At 44.3% G+C, this 24,912-nt stretch overlaps 2 protein-coding genes across 3 annotated transcripts in view; one reads left to right on the forward strand and one right to left on the reverse strand.

Annotated features, from left to right (window-relative positions):
- The window catches only part of LOC308199002 (uncharacterized protein C1orf21), a 106,364-nt gene extending 103,434 nt beyond the window's left edge, over window positions 1–2,930 (forward strand). For both annotated transcript variants that reach the window (XM_080602364.1, XM_080602363.1), the window contains exon 6: window positions 2,168–2,930. In XM_080602364.1, the coding sequence (XP_080458490.1) occupies window positions 2,168–2,206 (39 nt within the window). In that variant the 3' untranslated portion in view covers window positions 2,207–2,930. The remainder of the gene's footprint in view (window positions 1–2,167) is intronic.
- Window positions 2,931–12,149: 9,219 nt separating this feature from the next.
- Window positions 12,150–24,912, reverse strand: part of EDEM3 (ER degradation enhancing alpha-mannosidase like protein 3) — a 33,298-nt gene continuing 20,535 nt past the window's right edge. The window contains exons 15-20 of the mRNA XM_080602320.1: window positions 20,874–21,028; window positions 19,936–20,089; window positions 19,122–19,316; window positions 18,185–18,350; window positions 17,500–17,685; window positions 12,150–15,950 (exon numbers count right to left, since the gene is read on the reverse strand). Of these exons, the coding sequence (XP_080458446.1) occupies window positions 15,547–15,950; window positions 17,500–17,685; window positions 18,185–18,350; window positions 19,122–19,316; window positions 19,936–20,089; window positions 20,874–21,028 (1,260 nt within the window). The 3' untranslated portion in view covers window positions 12,150–15,546. The remainder of the gene's footprint in view (window positions 15,951–17,499; window positions 17,686–18,184; window positions 18,351–19,121; window positions 19,317–19,935; window positions 20,090–20,873; window positions 21,029–24,912) is intronic.

Consider the following 24,912-nt stretch of genomic DNA (forward strand, 5'->3'; position numbering starts at 1 on the left):
GGGGTGCGAGGCCTGCACCTCACACTTCAGGAAGGCCCAGGAGGTGCCGCTGGTGTTTCAACCCAGCGTTTTCCTCTCCTCCCCTTTTGGGCTGTGCCACGCTGCCCACATGCGTTAGGTGGAAGGAGCTGGCTGGCGGCAGGCTCGGCGGCAGCCCAGCGACCACCGAGGGACATGGCCTTGAAGGCCGCCTCCTAGACATCGACATGGCTCCTTCCCCAAGGGTGCAGAAATGGGACTGGAGCATCTGGTGGCAGCAGCCTGGCTTTTGCCAGCACCCAAGGAGAGGCGGCATCTCTGCAGCGCGGCGGGGCCTTGCTCAGCACCCTGGGCTTCAGCTTCTTTCCTTCCTCTTCTGGAGCAGCGTGCTTCATTGTCAGGGTCTGAACCGGAAAGCAGAACAGCGGGAGGAATGGGAAGGAAGAAAAGTAAGACGGCTCTCGGTAGTTCGGGCCTGCTTGAGCACTGGTGGCCGTTCATGCAGGGCGTGCGGGGGAGTGATGGGCAGCAGGGGACCAGATGGGTGAATCTGCCGGACACACCCCAAGCGGCAGCCATTCATCGCCTCTAATGGCCTTCACCACTCTGAAGCGTGTTGGACACAGCCTTCGTCGTCACCAGATTAGTATCCAAATGCATCGTGGTCCCCAGCACAGAGAAAACCAATGGATTTGGCCACTCTGAAGTATTTCTGCATCCCATCAGCAACTCTTTTTTCCTGAATCAAACCTTCTACTTAAAAAATGCATTTCTTTGTTTCTTCCTGCATCAGTGACTGCTGAATTGGAATTAGGGCTGATTAGTCTCCTAGGATTTTTTTGTCATACTCAGAATGCCCTTTGACTAATCGTGCTGAGCTGTGTGGGTGCTGGAGACATGAGCAGGACACGGAGTGAGATGAAGGGGGGGACCCTCCAGCAAGGTGAGCTCTGCAACCCCACCATCGTCAGTGGTATTTTTCATTGCAGAGGATTTTAATTACCAACCTTTGTTCCTGGCTGGTACCCTACATCAGTTGTGCATCCCAGGCAAATTGCATCAAGATGCATTTTTCCCTTTTCATTTTTCCTTCTTTTCTTTTGTCTTCCTCTTTCCAGACAGCACAGTCAACCATTTTAATTTGTGGGTCGGCTTGGTATCCCTGGTATTAGTAGAGTTTCACCTGTTTTACCAGGGTTGAATTGGTCCCTTCTGCTTACAGAGAATTGAGCTTTTACACTTTTGGCAGGTCTGAGACTCTCACATTTGTCCTCTCCTTCTTTGCCTGTCCGTTGCTCGGCCTCTGGAATGTTTCACACAGGCACTAGGGTGACCCAACCCAGCACACAGGACCAAAGGGAAGCCAGATGTTGAGACTTTCAATACCAGATTTTGAAGCCGTTGTTTTACTCAGGCTATCTTGGGTGGTTTGTGCATTCAAAAGCTCAGCTCCAGCTGTGCAGAGCAATGAGGACAGCAGGTGCCGTCATCCCCTGTTTTTATCGCTTTGCAAGAAACAGCTTGTGCAGGACAAAATACATCTGCCAGCCTTCCAAGGGTGATGCCCAGGTAGATGCTGCCGCAAGTCTTGCATTTTGAATGAGACAGAAAATGTAGCACACCTAGTCTCTACAAAACCCATGGTTTTTGAAGCTTAGCCTGTTTTCCTCCATTTTGCAAGCATAATTTCAGTATGAATTGTGTCTTTTGCTCTTATGTTAAGGTCTTGCTCAGGTTATCAGATGAAGTATCCTTCTTCACAGCAGCTGACAGCCGCTTCACAGCATCCTTCTTCACAGCAGCATATGATTATGCACTTTGGTGCTTCTGCATAGGAGATTATGTTCTAGTGATGACGCTATAAGGTTGTATACATCAAGGTGTGTTTTTACATAAAATAGTTCTGTAAATCAGTGTGTTGGACTCCCCTGAGCTTCAGTATGGGGAATGAAAATAATGAGATTCACGGTGACAGAAAGGGAGTGACTTCCTATCCTGGTTTTGTGCAGATCTTCCAGAAATGGTTGTAGGAGTTCTGCAAACTCCATTGCCTGTTTTTCAATTTCTCCCTAGCTCTGAACTTAAGTGTCCTTGTTTCACAGACCTGAAATATATTATTTGTAAGTATTATTTGCTATTTTTATCTTCAGTTAGTGATTTACAGAATACCTGGCTTTTTTCCTTACAGGGTCGTGATTATTGTTCAGAAGAGGAAGATGTCACATAGTGCCAATTCTGCCAATCAAACCAGGAATACTACTGTGTAAATAGATTACAACCCAGTTGACACCTTTTGGAAGTCTTCTAGAGCGAACAGCACTACATAACAGAAGAAGATCATTTCCACATTATATGCTCCATTCAGTTACAGTGTTTCTTAATGAACAGATGAGGAATATTGCTAAGAACTCGTAAGGAACTGTTTTTGTTGCTGCTAGTTAAAACTTGTTGCAACTTTTCACTTTCTCTGTGTCCAGATACGCAGCAAATCCTTAAAGTTAATCTGAAAGACGTTGTTGATTTTATTAAGGCTTCTGGCCTGTTTTCTATCTAATAAGGTAGTGTTATACAAAGCTTCCATAAGTGAACATTCGAGCATCTGAGAACACCCTTAAGCTGTCTGTCAGTCCGCGTACGGGCTGGAGTGCTAATTAATGCTGGTGATTTCAAGCTTTGGAGATGGGATGTTTTGCCATGGCAGGCCTTGTTTCTCTGCTCAGAAGAAAGCTGAGAAACTATTATCCATTAAAAGCATGTTATCACTGAAATACTGGAAGTGATGCAGGAGCGGGAATTTGTATTTTAAGAGGAAAAGAGTTTCATTTAATAGGTATCTTAATCAAGGACTAAGCTTGCAGTATTGGCTTTGCTGAGCACGAATGGGAGTGTGATCACAATCATTTTGAATCTCTTTTTTTCTAAGAAAATAAACATTTTACTGTTTTTATGTATTCTTGTCTTTTACCATTCATGCAACACAATGTTCTAAGATTCTGGGAACAGGCGAGGCAAAACCAACCCTTCACATTTCTGACTCTGTGGATCTGATCTTTTAAAGCAGCTCTGTGTCAATTGGGGGTATCTGTTGCATGTCCTGTAGAGTTTATTTTTCCATATTATACAGAGAGGATGCTATCTTCTCAAAAGCAGATGTAATATTTTTAACAAATACTGTCATGAGTAAAAAAAAAAAAAAACCTCAAGGAAAAAAAGACACCTTTTGTATTTATTCTTTAAGAAGAGATTGTTACCTGTGCCGATGTTTATTCTCCATACTATGGCACCGTGTGAGTGCCAGGTCTGCCCTGCATCCCTAGCAGAAACTCTCAGTGAATCTTCGGGGTGTAGGTTTCAGTAGCGTATTGATGTCAGTGCACTGTGCGGGACTGTGTATGTCGAAGAGACCATGAGACTGCATTTATAGCGGCATTTCTGATGCGGCAGATGTCAGCTTTGGGCACGCAACCCAAAACCCTTTAAAGTACTCCATTTTTCACTGGCCTAGTTCTCAGGGTCTTTTGCAAACCAGATTCTCTTAAAGTATTTCAACTGAGTCTCTCAAAGATCCCTTCTGACTTCTAAAAATCTCTAAAATATTAGGGAGTTTCGTCACCAAAGAGATTTCCTCCACCATCCACTCTGAGTGGGTTTGGGCAGTCCATGGCAAAAGATTTTGTGTGAGTTCCCCCCAGCAATGCCATTAGTGCTGTGCCACACCTAGAATATGTCAAAAAACACCGTTTGCTTATGCTTCCTTCCCCACACTGGGCTTTCCTTTTGCTTTTGGCCACAGCAGGGGCAGCGTGGTAGGCAGGACGTGTCAGCCTCGATTTGAGCTGAGTGATTGCTCCATCACAGGACTGGGACAACTCAAGTGCTCCGTAGTGTCAGTAGTTTTCCATGTAGATGCTCAGCATCAGGGTCCTCGCTGGCACATTCCACCACATGCATCTTTAACTTGTTAATGGTCAAAGGTTGCTGGCCAGACCCTGAATCTTTGCTCCATTTTGGCAGCAGTTTTGGCAATGCAGCTATCCCAGAGATCTTGACCTCAGTGAAGATGATTTTTCACTGCCTTCCTCCCATCACATCATCCTTGGGTAGGGCTCCTGGGGTCTTGATGCTATAGAGCCATTTAACCTGTTACAAAGTTTTCCAGGTGATAACTGCAGTCTTGCATATGATATATATATGTATTTTTTTTCCATGATTTACATCAGCTCTTGAGCAGGTAGCCATGCTAAGGAGAGTCAAGAGATTGTGCATTTGAATTATTTAAACACTTTAATTAATAAATGGTCCTGGGGCTTGGCCCTGCAAATCCATCTCTCAAAAGTCCTTTATAAAGCCTTTGCAAGTTGTGCAGGAGTGATTGAATTGGGTCCTTTCTTCTAAAACATTTCATTTTCTAAACACCAAACATCTCCTATATAAATTTTGCATACAAATCCTGTGTTACGGATACTCCATGGTCTGTCAATACACCAGCCTCCTTCTACACAGAGTTTCTTTCAGCCAGCTAATAGTTTTAACTTTTTGTTGTTGTTTTTTTCCTTGATGATGGCATGCTTATTGTGGAAGCTTTGTGAGAGCGGAAACGCTCTTCCCATCTTTCCTAAGCACTTAATGTGTTTGTGACGTTAAGCAGCAAGTACTTCAGTCTCCCGTACAGATCGTGATGTGGCTGGTGTGCCTTTGGAGGACCACGTTTGCTGATGCCTGGGTAGCCCATCCTGCTGCTGGGCCTGGAGGTACGAGGACGGGTGGGAGGTTTGGAGGGAAGCAGCGGGTACCTCGGACGTTGATGTGGGGCCAGCACCTCCCCAGGAGGCTGGTGGGACTGGGGTGAGGGTTGGCAGACTTAGATTTGCTCTAACCTTCTGCAGAAGATGGGGGCAGACTTGAATTGGGGGGGGGAGGAGCAGAGAGGAGCGGGTTGGGGGCGTGGGAGGCGGCACCTATTCGCATCAAGTCAGCAAATCCTTGGCCATGGCTCTTCAACCATCTCTGTGTGCTGGGCAGAAGCTGGCTGATGGCTTTCTGCTGACCCAGCATCCTGGTCAGGCTGGAGACTTGCTCTTAAACTCTTAGGGATATGGAAAACCAAAGATCAGTGCTGGTAATTTACTGTAAGCAGGGTAACTGTTTCCTCAAGCCTTGAACTACAGCTTGCTGAAAAAATAAGTCCAGAGCAAGCACAGTGCAGCAGGTGGAAGGAAGGAAAAAATGGACCTCCCTGTGGGGCCACAAAAACCGCCTGAGAGTGAGGTCATGGCCCTGCCGGGGCTGAAAACCAGCGTTTGGCTTATCCCCAGGTTTTGTAAGAACTTGCGCATAGCACAGGCAGCCCCACAGGGTTGCGCAGGTGGATGTTGCTCTTTAATCTATGTCTTCTGCCTTTGCAGAAGTCCCAGCAAATTCTATTAGAAGTCTGCATACATGTCTCCGCTAAGGATCTATAATAATATAAGCTGATTACTGTAGCTTAAAATGCATCTCTCTTTGGAACCATGCCTCAGATACATTCAGGGTGGAAAAGAGGGTGGGCAGAGGAGAACTGCTTGCATCTGATGTGCTGTGCTTATTAGTAAATGGGATTTTCAATGTTTCTTATAAAAGAAGTATCGAGAAAATTATCCCAGGCCAAATTTCTCTTTAGGAGTCTGACATACTGTTAAATTAGCTGCAAGCTATAGTCGGGGATCTTGGACAAGGTCGTGGTGAAGGCATTTTGTAGTTCTGTAGGGGGCCCCTAGGGACCGTCTGGTTCCAGCTCCTGCTGGACCACGCTGCCAGGCCCCATCCAGCCTGGCCATGAGCACCTCGGGGGTGCTCAGCCTGCATGCAAGACCCTGTTATAACGCATGCACTTCGACCTAAAAGTCAGGTGCTTTTATTTCTGTTTTATTACTGAGAGTTTTTCTTCACCTGTGGCCCCTCCCCAGCCCTTCCGCCCCTCCATGCAGCGCCCAGCTCATCCAAGGGGCAGGGCTGGTCGTGGTGGGCAGGAGGCCGCGAAGGCTTTGCCTTCACATCTAAATTGGGGATTAAAAAAAATAAAATAAACAAAAAAAACCATATTGTTACTTTTTTCACCTTGGAAGGCTGCAGGGTGTCATCTTGCATCATTCAGATGTGGACACAGGCAGTGCACTTTTTTTTTTTTTTTTCTTCTTTTTTTTTTTCCCCTTCTCCTCTGGGCCTGGCAGCGCGGGGTAAGGCAGAGGCGCACCCAGTTCAGCTGCTCCTCTCCCATGCCCTTGGGTTGAGACCCACAGCAGCGGCAGGGGCCGCCCCAGTCCCCTTGCAGCTTGGTGGGGCCAAAGCTGAGCCAAAACGCCTCCCTCCAGAAGACGACCACTGGGGCGCCTCCAGGAGCCACGGGCTGCGCGGCTGGCAGGCTCGCTGAGCTGCCCTGGGATTTTCTGCGATGGCCACATCAACTCAGCTCTGTAGAAACCACCAGAAAGCTCTGGGCATCTCTAAATTCTTTTTTTTTTAATGGAGCCTCATGCTTTACCATGAAGAACCAGGCTTTTGCTGGTGGGAGGCAGTGTATTTTAAGAAGTTTTCTTGGACTCTCTGGAAACGTTTAGAAAAATCCCCTTTCCGCTAACTCTTCACATCTGCTTGGCAGTACCCTGCCAAAACACCTGGTCGTGCAGGCGCGGGAGCCACACTGACACCACGCAAAGGACTCGGGGGCCCCAGCTGGGTTTGCCTGGTGCTGGTGTGGGGCTCGGGCACTGACACGATGTGGAGCAATGGTGGGCAATGGGTGGCCTGGAAAACCCCAGGGCAGACGGTGGATGGACGGGTGAATTGCTACAACCGAGAAATCAGAAGCTTTTACGCTTTAAAAGGCCCATCAAAGCGGCTGGTTAATTATCTGACAACTACCACTGCTGTTCACATCAAAGCAGAATTAGGGCAGGCTCCTGAAATGGCAGCTAATCCCACCAGGTGCACGTCCCCACTGTATTAATGGGGAAACCCCAACGCGATTATTGCAGGTACAAGGCTTAGTGACTTTGGTGGGCTTGAGACCGCACTGCTGGTGGGAGCTCGGCCTTGGACGCTTTGTGAGCGTCACCACCACTGCCAATATAGCTTGGGGGCACTTTCCCATCTGCTGGGGAAGTCATTCCGGAGGTGAAGGGTTTGCTTTTGCTGTATGCCAGGAGGAGGCCCACGCCATGCAGGCTGTCCCCCAGCCACCACCCGAGTCAGCTCAGCGCTCCTTACCGTGCCCCGCGGAGCCTCGCCGCAGGGCTGCACCCCCCCCGCCCTGCAGACCCGGAGCGCACGGAGCACCTCCTCAGCACACTGCCCACAGGCACCTCTGTGGCTCACGCCATCCCTGCAGCTGCAGGTTGGCTCCAAAAATGTTGCCACCACGGCATGAAAATCAGAATGAAGGCAAATAGATCTCAGCTAGTTCAGCTTTGGCAAGGCTGTAACATGATGGATAGCTGTCACTTTGATTTTGGACTTAGCGTTGGCTCCACTCCGAACTGTCCTGGCTGACACACCAGCCCTTCAGGTTGGAGAGGCTTCCAGCTGCTTCAGGTGTGCATCCACTGAGCAATGAATTTAAGACGAGCCTTAAACCAAAGTTAGTGAAGTCCAATGGCTGTTGGCATTTCTGCCCACCAGCAGCTCCGGCAGGCTTTGCCACTTCTCAGAGCACCGAGCATGACTCCACACAGGCTCCACGTCCAACATGCGTGATTTACACGTCCATTTTACCCTGACCATTTTGCCTTTGTCCCCTAAACTGAGAGGCAGCGGACCTGGGTTCTGGCCGCCTGCCAAGTGAACCCATCCCTCTGGGCATGCCCTCCTCATTCCCTGGCTGGCACCGGGCACCACGTGCTCGGTGTAACCACCTCTAAGCTGACGTGGTCCAACCCAACAAATTTTGAACATCTTCCAAAGCCAATGCCACCTACTGAGCTGTGTGAATGCAAGCATATGTGCAGCAAGAAGGCCCTGTGGCGGGATGGGGAGACACGAGGTGCAGGCAGGCTGTTTGCTTTGCTGTTGGGGAGGAAACCTGGAGGTCAAACGTTACCTAAGAAGTTGGGTAGGTACAGAGTGAAAAAATCCATATATAAGTTATTGTGCTGCTTCAGGCACAGTGTTCAGTGAAGGGAGCTGAATCCCAGTTCAGGGGAACTTTAAAATGTGGAAGTTCGTAAAATAAAAGTCGGACATAGAAGTACCAGAGCGAGTTCAGAGGAGGGCTCCTAAGATGATCAGAGGCCTGGAGCACCTGTTGTACAAGGACAGGCTGAGAGGTGGGCCTGTTTAGCCTGGACAAGAGAAGACTGAGGGGAGACCTCATTAATGTATATAAATACCTGAGGGGAAGGTGTTGAGAGGATAGAACCAGTCTCTTTTCAGTTGTGCCCAGCGACAGGACGAGAGGCACAAACTGAAGCACAGGAGGTTCAATATGAGGGGGCACTTCTTTGCTGTGAGGGTGACAGAGCACTGGAGGGTTGTGCAGTCGCCTCCAGAGATGTTCAAAACTCACCTGGTTGCCATCCTGCGCAATGTGCTCTAGGTGAGCCTGCTCTGCCGGGGGGGGGTAGATGATCTGCAGAGGTCCCTTCCAACCTTGGCCATTCTGTAGTTCCGTGATAGAATTTTTTAAAAAGTCACATTTTTCTTTTGTATTTATTTATTTATTTAAAAAGGGGGTGCATACCTCTACCCACCAAACAGGTACATGCTCTCTTTGAGCTTGATATTGGCACAGTCATCATCAGCATCTTCCTCTTCTTCAGCATCATCAGGAGCACACATGGAACTGGGAACCTGTCACCTGCTTTGTAAAAGCCAGCACAAGATAACTGCATGGATGCACTCCCTGCGCCCCTGGCAGGGTTGTGAATGCTGACAGAATCTTTTAGGGGCTGAAAACCTGCCTTTTTTTTCTTTTTTTTTTTATTTAAAGGGTTGCCAGTGCTGTCAAAGACAACATCCTTGGAGCATGGCCATTCAACGTGGTGGGGCTGGGACGATGCGTCCTGTTGTGTGGGAGACCCCCACTGATGAGCTTCACCCCAATCACTGAAAAGCCGTTTGAATGACTGAACCCCCTCTAGGGCTGCACGCTCCAAAGCTAAGCCTGTCTCAGGCGGCTGCTGCTCGTCGACTGCTACAGGGCAAAGCGCTGCTCTGCAATCCTGAATGCTTTCTGCTTAAATCAGGCAAAGAGGAACTCGAGCTTTCATTTCAAGATTTGAAGAGAGCAGCAGCCTCACCTTAATGGGCCCCTGGAAAGGTGGCTTTTCCTGACAGGTATTAGCTCTGCGTGCAGTGTGGGTGGTGTGTGCGCTGCCCTGCAGGCACCGGGCTGAGGCACCAAGCTCCCTGCGTCACCGCGGGCTACCCCCAGCCTTCAGAAGTCAGGAAATGTGTTCCTTTTCTCTCTAAATAATAATAATAATAATAATCCTGAGACAAAAAGTTCTCAAGTGCTGCAAGGAACTAGAAAGATAGGTGTGGGAACAGAGATATTCTCGGGTTTTGGCATTCTGATTTTGTGTCTATTAATAAACCCCCAGAGTGAGTCATATGGAGACGTATTTATTCACTGAGTCGGAGAGAGCTGCTACCCAAAATAGCAGCTATGTAATTTTTTATGATGCTGTAATGCCGGTGCAGTGAAGATTGACATCATTTAACAGAGATGCTCTCTGGCTGGCAATCAGCTCGCCTGTGTCGAGCCCTAAAATAAACATGAGAGCCACGTGCTTCGTTACATAAAACAGCCGTGGAAGCCATCACTTGTGGGAAATGCCTTTTTCACATTTCCTGCAGATCCTGTTCCTTTTTTTCCTTTATGCCTTGCTAAGACTTGTTCACAAATTTTCTTAAACTGGAACGTGAGGAGCAGAGAAAGTGGCTTTTGCCATGTAAGCAGGGATGATGCACATGCCTAAACCATCAACATTTACTCTGTCATTGCCACAGAAGAGGTCCATAGAGGAAATCCTAAAACACATCAAGTTCAGCACGTCCATCTCTGAATTTCTCAGTATTTCATCTCTGCTGTAGCACAAACCCCAGCACTCGTAGCCTGGAGCGAAGCAGAGATGATGGCTGAACCCAGTAAAGGTCCTGAAGGCAGAGAAATAGCCGGGTAGGGTTTTTAAGGAACGGTGTCACTGTTTTTCTGCATTTTCTCTCATTCTCGGACTTGCACTGCTGCCCTCAGGTCTGTCCGGGTTTCGCAGCCAGTGGGGCTCTGAAGGGGCTCGGGATGGTCCTGGTGCTGCCCAGCTGCAGGGGCTGGTGCTCAGCATCCGTCCCTCCTCCCCTGCACCCACAGATTGCTAAAGATGGACTCACTTTGTGCTGGTGTTTTAAAGTCCCAGGCAAATGGTATCTTATAGGTACCATGCCTGCTAGAAATGTTGATCAACACTACCTTTTTATGGAGCACTTAGAAAGAAAGCAGGACTCCTGACCAGGCACCTTCTGGCCACCATGAATGATGGTTTTTAGGATGAGCAGCAGCTGAGTATGAATTTTTTGGCGGAGCCACCAAATTCCCCCGGGGCTGGGTGATGCAAAAAGCTGAAATGCAAAAATTGAGTTGGCAACACTGAATCTCTCATGCTTGAGAAATTCCCATGAGAAGCCAATTACAGACCTGCACGTTACATCCCATCACTACAACCACTGCCATAAAGTAATTATTAAAGCTGGTTTTACTATGGGGTGTGCAGGAGGGATAGCAGCATCACTTCACAGCTGTAGCCTCACCCCTGCTGCATTTTCTCTTACTTAGCACACATCAGAAGAGAGACTAGCACTGGTCACATCATCGCATTAAGTAGGCAATTAAAAGTTGCTTCAAAGGATGGGATTGTGAAAAGCCTTCCTCATGGCTTTCTCTGCCTTTGCACACCTGTGCCCTTGGTGTGCTGACCCCAAATGCCCCTGTGCTGTCCCCATCGCAGCATCTCCTGTGCACCCACCACCAGCCCTGGAAAGGCAACTCCTCACTTTACAAGCCCAGCACCAAATAACTTCTCTCATTCCTTGGTTTTCAGACCCTTTTTCCTTCTACACTTTTCTTCCAGTGCAAGCTTTTCCCCACCTCCTTCTCCATGCAGCCCTGCAACACGTGCCCCCAAGGAGGATAACCGCGGGGCGAGGGGAATTACACCAAAATGCTTTTTGAACATCCTGCTCTAAGGAGCCTTCAAGGGATGAGGAAGGCAGAAGGTACCTTGCTCTCAAACGCTCTGAGGCCTGAAGTCCCGCTGCAAAGCCTCACAGGAGCAGAGGTCATAGAATCATAAAATATCCCAAGTTGGCGCCATAAGAACCCAGGACCCACTCCTGGCACCACACGTCTAGACCAAGAATTCAGACCATATGACTGAGAGCACAGTCCAAATGCTTCTTAAACTCCAACAGGCTTGGTGCTGTGACTGCGTCTCTGGGGAGCCTGTTCCAGTGTGTAACCACACTCAGTGAAGAACCTCTTCCTGATGTCCAGCCTGAACCTCCCCTGTCGCAGCTCGACTCCATTCCCTCGGGTCCTATCACTGGTCACTAAAGAGAAGAGATCAGTGCCTGTCCTCCGCTCCCCCTCGTGAGGAAGCTGTAGGCCGCGATGAGGTCCCCCCTCAGCCTCCTCTTCTCCAGGCTGAACAGGCCCAGTGCCCTCAGCCACTCCTCATACGTCTTCCCCTCTAGGCCCTTCACCATCTTCGTGGCCCTTCTCTGGACACTGAGGTGTCACAGAGCAGCTAGTAACGCAGTAATGGAAAAATCTCTCCTTTGAGACTTACCAGACCAGACCCTCTAAACAACAAATTTGAAGTATAAAATTTGATGTATATTTATACATAACAGCGCCATGTACCTGTCCCTGTGCTTGGCCACCCTCATGAAACACCACCCCCTTTCCAAGCTCCTGGCAGGGTGAGGTGCCTGCTGCTTCCTCCATCCCCGCCTCCCTGTGCCCCATCCGGCCCTGTCCATGCCGAGAGTCAGCACCAGCCCCTCATTAAGGGGCATTGTTAATGAAGAACCCAAGCAGTATTGGTGTCCCTACCACAGGCCTTGCTAAAAAGGATAATTAAAAAATCAAGGTAAACACAGCTGGCCAGGCCATTCAGAAGCTAGTGTCAGTTTAGAACAGCTTGACCAGAATATTTACATTTTATTAAATCTTTACAATCAGCAATTATAATAAGTACACAATTATGTACACAGATTATATACACTTTAGCCCAGACTTTTACATCACAGTACATAGTTGCCCTTAGAAATATTGTATACATTTACCACCAGACAGTAAAACCCAACAATAGTGTTACAGCACCTGTTATTAGACATCTTTCATAAGAAAATATACGGCTGTAAATTGGGCTGGCTAAAAAAAAAATCTTATAAAATCTGAACATACAATATTTCATTCACAGAATGTTTTTTTTTTTTTCCTATGTTCTGAGTGATGCCTTTTGCATAAGATGGCCCGTTTTCAACTTCTCAACATACTCATGACTGATGTTAACGCCTTCAGGTATGCTGGCAGTAGGAGGAGAAACAAAGCTGGGCTTGTTTTAGAACTTCATTAACAAACAATAAATGTAAACAATTGAGAATATTCCTCTAATATCAAATGAGAAATTAATTGGCTAATCTGAATTACATGGCATGGAGCAAGTGCTAGTTCCATCTCAGATTCCTGAATTCTTCAGTGTTCAATACTATACAAATTAATGTACAATACCAGACAAATAATCCATTAGTGATGCACGAGCAATATTCCACGTGGAGCAGACTTAAAAATTTGGAAAGAACGCTTACTCCCCATCTCCAAAAGATTAAAAAAAGATTAATACATTCTTTTTGCTTTTTAAGATGACAGTGACAGGAAATTGAACTACTTTCAGCATGATATGAAAAGGTTAAATACAGCTTATTTCCTCATAAGGAAACACAAAGTAAAAATAACCTGAACAAAACTGTCCCCTCTTTCCCCCCAATTTACTCTTCTTTCCCAAAAGGCCAACTTTACCCAATTCAGTTCCGTAAACCAAGCATGAACCCCACCTGTGAAACATGGCTATGGTCTCAAGATCATTTCCAAGTAAAACAAACTTAAACAACAACGACAAAAATCAATCCAGAAGGGAGGGGGCAACAGTTATCTGAGGTAGGCCACCGCCAAACCCATGCTTCAAACCTACACTGAGCTCCGGGATTACACAGAATCCCTTGAAACGAGAGAGGTTTCCCTCCTTAACCGCTTCATCCACATCTGTGATTAACCACGAGCTTGTGGTGGCAAGGAGAAGTTAATCTTTTAGTAAAATTTTACAACTACACTTAAATTTTCTGCAGGTTAAAAAAAAAAGATAAGCTTCAGTTGCAATATTGACAGTCTTAACATAATGACTGGAGGACCTCTATGCCTATAAAAAATAATTTTATATTCACCAAAAGAACTAATGAGGACATAGTCCACACCGAAGAGCACGAGAACTCAAGGGCTCCTTTGTGGCACCAAGCACTGGCAGACCGAAGGAGTCACAGCCGGGCAAAGGCCCGTGGCCGGCACCAGGCGGTCTCAGTGCCGTAGCTGCCTGCCCCGGGCCGTGTGGCTTCGAGCCCCGGCGCTGCCAGGGGAGCGCTGCGTCTGGCGCAGAGCGGGGCTCTGAGTAACAAAGGACACTTAACAGGCTCCCATGGTCAAACTCCCTACATGAAGAAACCCACATAAAAAAAGAAAAAAAAATACCTCAACTGAAAAACCTCAGCTGCTGCAAACCCTACTCGCTCAGTTCAAGCCTCCATAGATAGCTGTGCAAAGGAATAACTACATTTGAAAGCTAATTTATTTTAAAAGGACACTTATTCACTACTCTGCTACTGCTTCATTTCCTCCTCCAAATTACCTCCTACTCTAATGATTTAAAGTTATTGTTCAATTTACAGATAGTATTCCAACTGACTGTCATGCTCTCAAAAGGTGCCTGTGCATCTCGAACCTGTTGAAAGCAAGTGTCAAGTATACATGTATACAACATTTGCCTGGGATTTCTCCATTCATACTGTACATTAGTATACATAAATAAATACAGTATGGCTGTACTAATTAACAGTTGCATATTCAGCACGCATAATTTCACCAGCTAAATGAAAGGCGCACTTCAGATTTGGGCAGTTTTAAAAAAATCCATTGTAAAGATTAATATAAACTTCATTTCTAGCCTGGTGCAGCATACAGGCAGTGTTAATTTATTCTTTGATATAAAACAATTCTTTGAGCCATGATTTTCTAACAAGCAGTTTATCTAAATCAACTTAATTAGCTTTTGGCAGTTTCTTTGGACGCAGTCAAAACATCTCAGCTGTTTAAGCATCCCCATTTTTATTTAAATAATGCTTTTCATAATAGGGATAACAAATTAGGACCCACACTTATCTGTAACAAACTCCCAAAGCCCACAGTAACATACCAGTCATTCTCACAATTCACACCACTATACTTTGAACTATGGACCCAACAGCCAGAACTGTCGCACTTCACCACTGGTACTGGCCTCATTGCCTTAAGTATCACACATATCGAAGTTGCATATAAAAATGACAATGAAGTCAAGCTGTTAGAATAAAAATTGTAGAAAAAGGAAGTTTTTGTTATAGCTGATCTAATTCTGTCTAGTATCCTTTCAGAGACTATTGCCAGTTTAAACTGTCTCAGGGTAGACTGGGTTTTTCAACCTGGAAGGCCAAAGGAAATGCCTGTATTCAACATCTGCCCCATCCACCTTACCTCCATCTCAAACATAGCTTTTATAGCACACTTTGAACCTTTACCTGTTAGATCCCAAATGAGCAGGGCTGTCTTCGTTTCCCTGATGGAACCTGCTCACAAAGCACACGCTGCCTTCAGTTTATATAGTTTCACTAGTTGAAAGTAAAGCAGAAGGAAAAACTCACAAGTCATCTTGGTCATTCTTCATGGTAACAGATGGAAGGAGCGATGAGCAACACTACTGTGTCTCAGTATGATATGTCAGAACAAAATCCAACTGCTTCTACCAGTGTCTTAAAGACAACAACCGGAAATGATTTCACCCGCTGCTAGCAATGAAGGCTTTCAACGGAGTAGCGATCAGTGAAACTGCACCTTCACTCCGACCAGAACAGTTGCTGGCCTACGGAAGTGCTCCCGCCCAAACCGTTGATGTGGTATGTTAGCCCCACTGCGTTTAACTTTTGCTTTCCAGAGGCCAAAGAGTGTGACCCCTTGGCACCTGGAAGGCAGAAGATGGGCTCGTTTCCTGACGAGCCCCCCGGGGTAACAGCACCACGCAGTGGAGCCATACGAATGCTTCGATTGCACGTTCCCATTTTTAAACAGGAAAAAATCAAAACAAAAGAGTGTGTGCTGGATTTATATGATAATTTCCAGGTGACACCTGGTTGCTCATCACAATACTGAATGTTTTCTAGTTCTCAGACATCAGGGCCTCACTTCTACCCAAAGAGTTCTCCATTTGTTTACTAACAAGTCATTATTACAAGTCATAGTTCATCCTTTTCCATCATTTCAAATGCTTCTATATCTTCATTCCAGTCTGCTAATATGGATTCCATAGGTTGTACTTTATTATCCCAGTTAACTTTGGAGTTTGACTCTGTCTCGGTCTTTTGTTCCTGAGGCTGGTTATCCCCTTGCATACATGCTGGCTCTGGAGTACTAGCCTCATCAGTTCCAGGGGTGTAGGAGTCCTGATCTGAAATGGAAACGCTGTCACTGTCTGCATGAGCAGGAGACAAAGAATCAGGGTCAGTAACATCGGAGCTTTCTCCTTCCGGTTCTTCACTGACCGCAACAACATCCTGAGATGCTGAAGAAGCTTCTTCAGAATTTTGTTTATGTGAATCATTTTCAGATAATTTCTGGTCCATATTCTCCATTTCCAAGTCTTTGAGAGGGGAAGAGAAAGAAAAGGTATTTTGAAAAAAATAGAAAGGTAGCATTTTATTATATAATTCAAAAGCAAGATCACTTCCTTTGACCTTATTACTTAAGGAAGCACAAACTTTCCATTGATATGAAAACTTAATGCTACTAAGGAATGTATTTTACAGAGGGAAGGGAGGGAAAACATTTAATCATTAGAAAGGGCAAGCAGTCTAGTAAGATTAGTTTTGGTTTCCAAAACCTGAATCGTGATTTCTGCGCCAGTGCTAGTTGCCTAGACTAGCACTTCGTAGTTCCCTTCCAGACTTCAGCAGATACTTTAGCATCCACTGTGTGCGCTGAACTTTAATGATGGGTTTTAAAGTACTCCCAGATCCACCACAATGCCACATGTGAGGAAGTGGGAGATGCAGAGTTATACCAGCTTACTAACCTACAAACTAAAGAGAGTGAAAGCCTCCCTCCTCATAGTTTCACTCAAAACAACACTGATGTGTCTAGCACTGATTTAGTTTATAAATTTCCAGCAGCTGTCTGAATTTAACCACACAAATTTCTTGTAACTAGTGTACAAGATGCTATTATTTCAAGACCTCTAGGGAGTTAAACTGTATATGCTATTTTTAATACAGGATACTTACTGCTATCAATAATGTAGTTTGGAATCGTTTTACCTTTAAAGATTGTTGCTGGGATTCCAAACGAAAGCACGAAGAGGGAAGAAACACATATGCATTACAAATTCTCAAATGCAGAACTATCTTCTGTGTTTAGTAGTTTGTTAGACCAGCTTAACCATAGTTACAGACAATAAGAATTTGTAAGCAGCTATGAAAAAATAGTATTGGAGCTTTCAGAATATCACCTTTGCAAATGGGCAGAAAATAAATGCTGTCACTAGTTTACTAGCGATACTAACTCTTCACATACTCTGCTCAGATAAAGCAATGCTACCAGGAAAGCTTGCAAAAGGAAAACCTAGAAATTTCTGCCGTACGCAAATGTTTTAATTTGATATGTACTAGCTTGCAATTTTCTTGTATTATAAATGCAAAAACTGAAAAGCACCTGAGGTCAGCAACCTTATTTTGCATGATAACCACTTTTGCTTTGACAGGCAAAGCAGTTATAATAGCTGTCTCTTTCCTTTTGGGCACCAAGAATGTCACTGGGGAGCTACACTTACAATGTAGGGCACTGAAAACACTTCTGCTATTTCTGATACTACTTCAAAGCAGATCATGACAAAAAGGGTTCAAAAGGAATCCAAAGGACTGTATTGTCTCCTTAGTTAAACTTACATTTAACTTATGAACAGCATTTCTGGATGTTAATGTTAACTTGGGGGTGCAGGGAGGGAGGCCCTCAGATAATGGCTTTCATATAACAAAACTAATACTAAGGTCGAACAGAAAGCTAACATTACCAAATAACCTTTGCACCTTTAATATTGCACCTCTGGGTAGCAACAGAAATCACTCTCGGACATTTCACATCATGCCATGGCACAGCTAGAAGTTACTTCTGTATAAAAACACCTTTCAACTTACCTCTGTCTTTTGCTTTGTCAGAAAGGAGCACCTCCACTGCCTCGTATTCCCGGATTGCATCCAGTATAATATTTCCTTCCTTGTTGAACAGGAAGAGCATGGGGATTGTGATATCATCTGTATTCTTTCCATCACCGGCCATTTGGAAGAGAGGAGCTGTGTCACTGCTGCTTCCTTCATTGTCATCTAGCCAGACACACAGAAGAAAAAGCTAGCAAACCCTTCTGGTAGATAAACAGACTACAACTTCAAACTTCAGCAGACTTTTTGAGCAACTTCCTACTGCCCAGTCAGTTAAGGACTCCTCATAGATAATAGTAAATCAGGTACAAAAAGCCAAAAGACCCAACAACTTGTGTACTTGTACTCCTTACCATTTTTTCATTTACTTTGTACCTTAAGTCTGCCTCAACAGTCACTAGATAGCATTATTCCAACACTCAGTGATCCTTACAATAACAACTTTACTCTGTAAAACCAGAGACAATCACCCATCATGCTTTGTTTGGTTACACTTCATGCACAAACAGACATAAGCAAAACATTTCTTTGTCTTCTGAAAGCACAGTTTGTGTTGGAATACCGTCATTTCAGCAAGTTTAGCAGCTTCTTGTCAGCTTTCCAATATAATCAACTCTGTAAAATACAGGTTACATTTATACAAATGAATTAAAATCTTATTTACCAATAACAATGCCTCCTATTGCTCCAGCTTTTTGAATGTTTCGTGCCTTTTCAGCAAACATACACTGGCCTCTTTGCATCAAGGCAATTTTTTCTTTCACTGCCTCAGGATTAGTGATCTCTGAACAACCATTATATGGCTTAATGGTCACAACAAATCCTCTTGTCTGTGTGGAAAAACAAAACCAAGAACAAAGAGAGAATTAGAGCAGTACATTCAAGCTTGCAAAAGATTCCTGAGCTTTTTAGTTTTTTTTTTCTTCCAGTTAATATAATGCATTTAGTATCTTCTGTCAGCACAGGTAATCTTTACACCCTGGACCTTGAAATAAGCAGCAAAGAATTGCCATGTGAAAACCTAATTCTTATATTCGTATTTTGTCTGTACCCGTGAACTATAGTCTCTGGAAAATTTTCTTCTGTGAACTGGCAGTCTGGGACTCATCTGTTGGGCTGTATCTTGCCCAACAAAGTCATGCGGTTTTCCTGCTGCTTCTAATACGAACCACTGACTCTGGTATTTTCTTCTTCCATCTAGATACAGGCCTTTATGAAAGCTTATGAAAACAATAGCCTACTCTAAAAGGGCTTCCGTAAAATCACGGCTGACATAGTAGGAAAACCATCCCTTATAACTGAACACCTCTTGAGAAATGCACTGCGAATTATATGAATTTGTTTCAAAGTCATACTATGCATGGTCCTCAATCATGACTGACGGCCCAAGAGCAGAGCATAGGCTACAGACCGATAAGCCACTCATCTAAAAAGACTGCGTTCTGTCTTGCTGCACCCTTGTCATTTTAACCCCTGTAATTAATCAATCACACTCTACCTAGCTATCCTGAAACAGTATCAACATTGTAAAATTTAGGCTTCAGCAATATGGAAAGTAACAGAAAGCACTGTAAAACAGATCCCAGATACATCTTACACACCCCTGATTTGTGTTTGGATAAATCCATCCCAAATTGTGCTGGTCCCGCAGTCAAGACCACCCTGCCAAAGAATGGATGGGAAACAATCTGAACAGCACGAGGAGGTAGCTGTTGCTCTTTCTGTTGCTGACTGGAGAGTTCAATCATTTCCTGCATGAACCGTAAGCCATCTTCAGCATCAAGTGAGCTTGCTGCCTGAAGAGTAAAGATATAATAAAGTTTTGAAATAATAAAGTTTCATCTTAAATGTCTGACAAACTTGGAGAAAAAAAAAAATGAAGTTAGCTTTGCTTGGGCCACCATTTACATCACATATGTTAGTACTTTAATGGTTCAGAATAATGCTCTGTTTTCATATCAATTTCCTCACAAAACAGTACCGTTAGCAAACATTCAATGCTACAAAGATTTTAAGATACAGAGTGGATGCTCTTGGCACTTATTCACCATTTCAAAAGTGGAATTTAACTTTTTAGCAATTTTACCACACTGCAGACTAAAAATATGTGAATAATTAGAACTCCTAAATGAATAGAAATACCTCACATTGAAAACTTCGTATTTTCAGATAAGACCCTATTAACTACATTACTTGGACATGAAAAGCCTCCATCTAATTTAATGGATGATTAGTTAAAAGTGTTACTCACAAAATATTAACAGCATATAAACCTGCTAAATACAGCTGCACATCCACCTCATGCGCTCCCTCCCCTTTCCAGTCAGTCTGTCCCTCCTGAACCCCAAAATGTTAAATATCATAGCTAGTACGATTTTACTAGAAGTTTTCAAAAGAGGTACTGTTGGGCCTTACTTGCACTGCATGCTGTACTAATTGTACTCTTCCATCTTTGAGATGAATCAAGCTGACTCCCATCTTCTTCAGTATCTCCAAATGCTCAGGATTACTGGCCATGAAATCTCTGGCTCTCAGTGGTGGTTTTGGTCCACTTCCCAAACTCTCCTCTCTGACAAAAGATATCAGAAATGAAAGCTTTATAAAAAGAAAAAAGATTATTCTTGAAACTTAACTCTCACATAACTTCCACAGGTTATTCCTACCACCACAAGATTACAATTTTTTGGAATAAAGTTGAGCACACGTTTCAACAGAGAACTTCTCAGCCTTTTTTAGAAGCTGCCTACATTCTCGCTGATTTTGTACTGCGACAAAGAACACAAAATGTTGATAACATGAACCTATCACATGCTGCCTCTCATTTCTAAGTAGTCTGTATAATTGTAAGACCGATTAAAAACATTTTTCCTAACAATTGCTACTCAGTTTTTTACTCATGAAACACAAATATCACAGAGATGGTCAGAAGGATAAACAACTTCAATTTCAGACTGACCTAAGCCCTTCAAAATATCTGAAATTATGTACAGCAACACTATTTTCTTACTACAGAAAAGAGTTGCAGGACTGTTCAAGAAACCACAGGAATTAATTTTACAAATTCAGAAGATGTATTTCCTGTAATACGTGGGCTACAATTTCCATTTGGAGTATATGGCTCATTAAACTCCTTTTGCTCTGAAACATTCACTAATTCCTGATGGAAATGAACAAAGCATTGCCGATGAGGCCAGACAAAACTAGTTTTTCCCAAAGCTAGCCTCTCCATTCCAAAAAGACTACAAGCTCAAGGTCAGCAAGCTCCAGTAGACCTCCTATTTCTCCTCCCACGCATAACAGACACTATTCCTGTCACTCCTACAGTAACAAAAGACAGAAGATATTCATCTTACGCTCTGGAAATACCCCTAGGACAGCTCTTATCCACCACATTTTTCAAAGGTTCACGAATACTCTGAGCAAACATTGGGTCATTTGGGAAAAGGATCTGGGTGTTCGGACAGGTCCAGTCAAAATTACTGTCATCCAGCTCTGTGTATTCTGTAGTCTAAAATGAAAGATACAGATCACCTATTAAAAGCGCAGGTTACATTATTATAAGAAGAAAATCAACAAACAGGCCTACCCTTAAGTCATCAGTGTGCTCAGGACATGCAGCAGTTGAATGCAATAGATGTCCTACAACCACACAGTTTCCAGAAATGAGAAATGCATAATTCTTCTGTGCCTCACCATGCAATGATAAAAAGTAATCAGTGCACCACAACCCCTTTTTAGGCATAAAGGCATTGTTTCCAATTTGTAATCTGCCAATCTTGCATTCGGTTTCTAGAACGGTTTTGCAGTTACTTGTCTACCAGCACACAGTATTTCTCAAGCCTGCTCATGACATATCTAGTGTCCCCGTACCTTCACAAGCTTGACAACTTGAGGAAGTAATTACAATTTCTTTGTTACTGCCTTGATGCCATCTGAAGCAGCTGCAGGCTTTAAGCAATTCTTATTTGAGATTACTAATAATGTCACATCTTTCCTTTGGGTAAAAAAAAATCTACAAAACATTGTAGGAGATCAGCTTCGTTCATAAAATACCACAATAGCCATGCATCGTAAAGTTAAACGCATGTTTATAAAGAATATTACAAAAGGAAAAACAAGTGGCTTCTTGAAAACTTTTTTATGAACAAAAGATTCTCCTCATCAGGAATTACACAGACTTGTAAGCTTGTGAAGGGGCAAGGATGTATCTATATATAATTCTAACATTCTATATTTTCAGAAAAGATGACAGTTAATGTTTGCACAAATCACTGTTTTGTTACACGAAATCATGTGGAGCGGGTGTACAGTGGAAAAAGTGGAGCCATATTTAGTCTCCACTTTGTTTCTTTGCACTGTTTGCAAATAACACATTGGATAACTGGCAAGTTAATTTTCCCACCTATAAAAATTAAGGTAGTATTTATTTACTTACAAAAACCAACACTGTTTACAATGTATTAGCTAATTAAAAACATCTATTTAAAGGCTTCCTAAAATTAAAAAAAAAAAAGATCTAAAAGGCTATTAGCTTACTGGAATCAACACTTTCAAGTATCTCTGCTCTTGGTGTGACCAACGGTAGTCACGTCACTTCAGAAAGGTTTACAGTACATTGCATGTTCCAGCATAGTACGGTACGACCTTTCCTGTTTACAAGAATAAATACAAACAGGATGTTGGCTTGCTACTACCAACTATCTCATAGACATTTCAGCTCACTGTGTTTACATTAAAAATATGTTTACACATTCTATTTTTCCTATCCATTTTTTTCCACGTTAGCTGAATTCCATTAAAAAGTAACACAGCTTCACAGCCTTTTAGCCCCTTCACGGAGTTGTTGAGGCCAGCAGGGCCCCCCCAGCTGGTGCCCAGCCCCACGTCCAGGTGGCTCTGGAAGCCCCCCAGGAGGAGTCCCCACAGCCCCTGTGGGCAGCCTGTGACAGGACTCCAGCACCCACCCAGCCCTGATACGCTGCCTGAGGGGCTCCAGGCTGGGCCCTGTCTCTGGGCACCGCTGGCAGCAGCCTGGCTCCATCCTCTCCGCAGCTCCCTGCAGGTAGTTAGAGACATGGACGTCAGGAAGAGGTTCTTCACTGAGAGGGTGGTCGCGCACTGGAACAGGCTCCCCAGGGACGCAGTCACAGCACCGAGCCTGTCAGAGTTTAAGAAGCGTTTGGACTGTGCTCTCAGTCATATGGTCTGAATTTTTGGGTAAGCCTGTGTGGTGCCTGGAGTTGGACTCAATGCTCCTTATGGGTCCCTTCCAACTTGGGATATTTTATGATTCTATGGATGAGCTCCCCCAGAGCCTCCACTTCTCCAGGCTGGGCAATCCCAGCTCCCTCAGCCTCTCCTCACTGGACAGTCTTCATCATCTTGGTGGCCCTACATCTGACTCTTCCCAGAGTGTCCAGGTCTCTCTTGCACAGAACTGGGCAGGGTACTCCAGGTGCAGCCTCACCAGTGCTATGCAGAGCAGATCACCTCTCTTAACCTGCTGGCAATACTCTGCCTAATACAGCCAAGAATACCGTTAGCTTGCTTGGCAGCAAGGGCACACTGCTGAGTCGTTCAACCTGGTGTCACAGCCGGGACCCTTAGGTCCATTTCTGCAGCACTACCTTCCAGCTCGGTGGCCACAGCATGTCCTGGTACCCGGGGCTGTTCCTCCCCAGGTGCAGGACACTGGAATTCTCCTTGCTGAACTTCAGGAGGTTCTTGTCAGCCCACCTTTCCAGCCTGTTACGGTCCCTCTGGATGGCAGCATGGCCCTTGGCGAGTCAGCCACTCTCCCCAGTTTTGCATCATCTACAGATTTGCTGCGGATGCACCCCAACCATCATCCAGATTGTTAATGAAAATGCTAAACAGGACTGGACCCATGGTGTACTCTGCTTGCACTGACCTCCAACTAGACTGTACCACCCTCCGGGTCCAGCCATTTAGACAATTTTTGATCCTGGTCTGCTCATCTAGCCCATACTTCAACAGCTTCTCTATGAGGATCTTATGGAGGACAGTGTCAAAGGCCTTACTGAAGTCCAGGAAAACAATACCCACTGCTCTCTCCTCAGGCTGGTGATTTCAGCCTGACCCTCATCAGGTTGATGATTTCATTATAAAAGCTTATCAGGTTGGTCAAGCATGACTTCCTCTTGGTGAAACCATGCTGGCTCCCAAGGTTTTTCTTTTCCTTCATATGCCTGGAAATAGTTTCCATGATGAGCTGTTCTATCACCTCCTCAGGGTTCGAGGTGAGGCTGACCAGCCTATAGTTCCCTGGGTCCTCCTTCCTGCCCTTCTGGAAGGCAAGAGTGACAATTGCTTTCCTCCAGTCTTTGTGCAGTTCTCCCAGTTGCCAGGATCAATTAAAGATTATACAGAGTGGCCTCGCAATCACATCTACCAGCTCCCTCAGTGCTCATGGGTGCATCCCATCAGGGCCCATGAACTTTATGAACGTTCAGTTTGCTTAAGAATTCCCTGACCTGATCCTCTTCCACCAAGGGTACATTTCATGCATGTTGTCAACAACATACTAAATGGAAACTTTCTTTGATTTGTGTTAAGCACGTTTGTAATTCAGACTTAACAACGCTTAAGATAATTACATTCAAATAAATTACTCTATCCTCTTCTTTGGGTTTTTACTGAACATTTGATATTGTCAAGAAGACCACATACATTAGACCAGCACTTCATAAAAGCATCAGCTGTGGGAATCCTGAGCATCTCAGAAGTAATCACCTTCTCATATTGGGAATGAAAATTATATAAAATGATCTTTAAAAACCTTTGAAGAACTTTGTGCATAATTTGAAAAACGTTGATCACACCACCGACAAAAAAGCAGCAAAAAAACGGTTACATTACAGGTGTTGAAAAAGTTCGGTAATACATGCTGTCCATTTTAAATCCATTTGCAATTCCTTCACAATCCCTGTTTCCAAAACTCAAAGACAAAAGATGATGTTCAAGAAAAGAACACTTCAAAGAGTGCAGGATATCCACCATCAGGAAACAAACAAACAAAAAAAATCAACCTCATGACATTCATTTATAAATAAACTATACCATGTTATTGAACATAAATAAGAGAAGCGTTTCTATGCTTCAAGACACAGCTGTAGTAACATAAGGTATTTTGGAAGGTGAAGATAATTTATAAACACATTTATAGTCTTAAATTTACATAACAGATGCGTATCACACAAACTAGAACAATTGAACATCTCAAAAGCTATAACTATCTTGTCAAATTAACCTTGCAGAAGTCTCAAAAACCTTTGAAAATCTGCAAATGGCCTGTGTAGTAAAATAACCAACAAAAAGACTTAGGAATGTTGTTGCAAATGTTTTAGAAAAATAAGAGAAAATAAATGTGAA

This window comes from Anser brachyrhynchus, assembly GCF_964034855.1.
Source record: "Anser brachyrhynchus genome assembly, chromosome: 8".
NCBI classification, from domain to species: Eukaryota; Metazoa; Chordata; class Aves; order Anseriformes; family Anatidae; genus Anser; species Anser brachyrhynchus.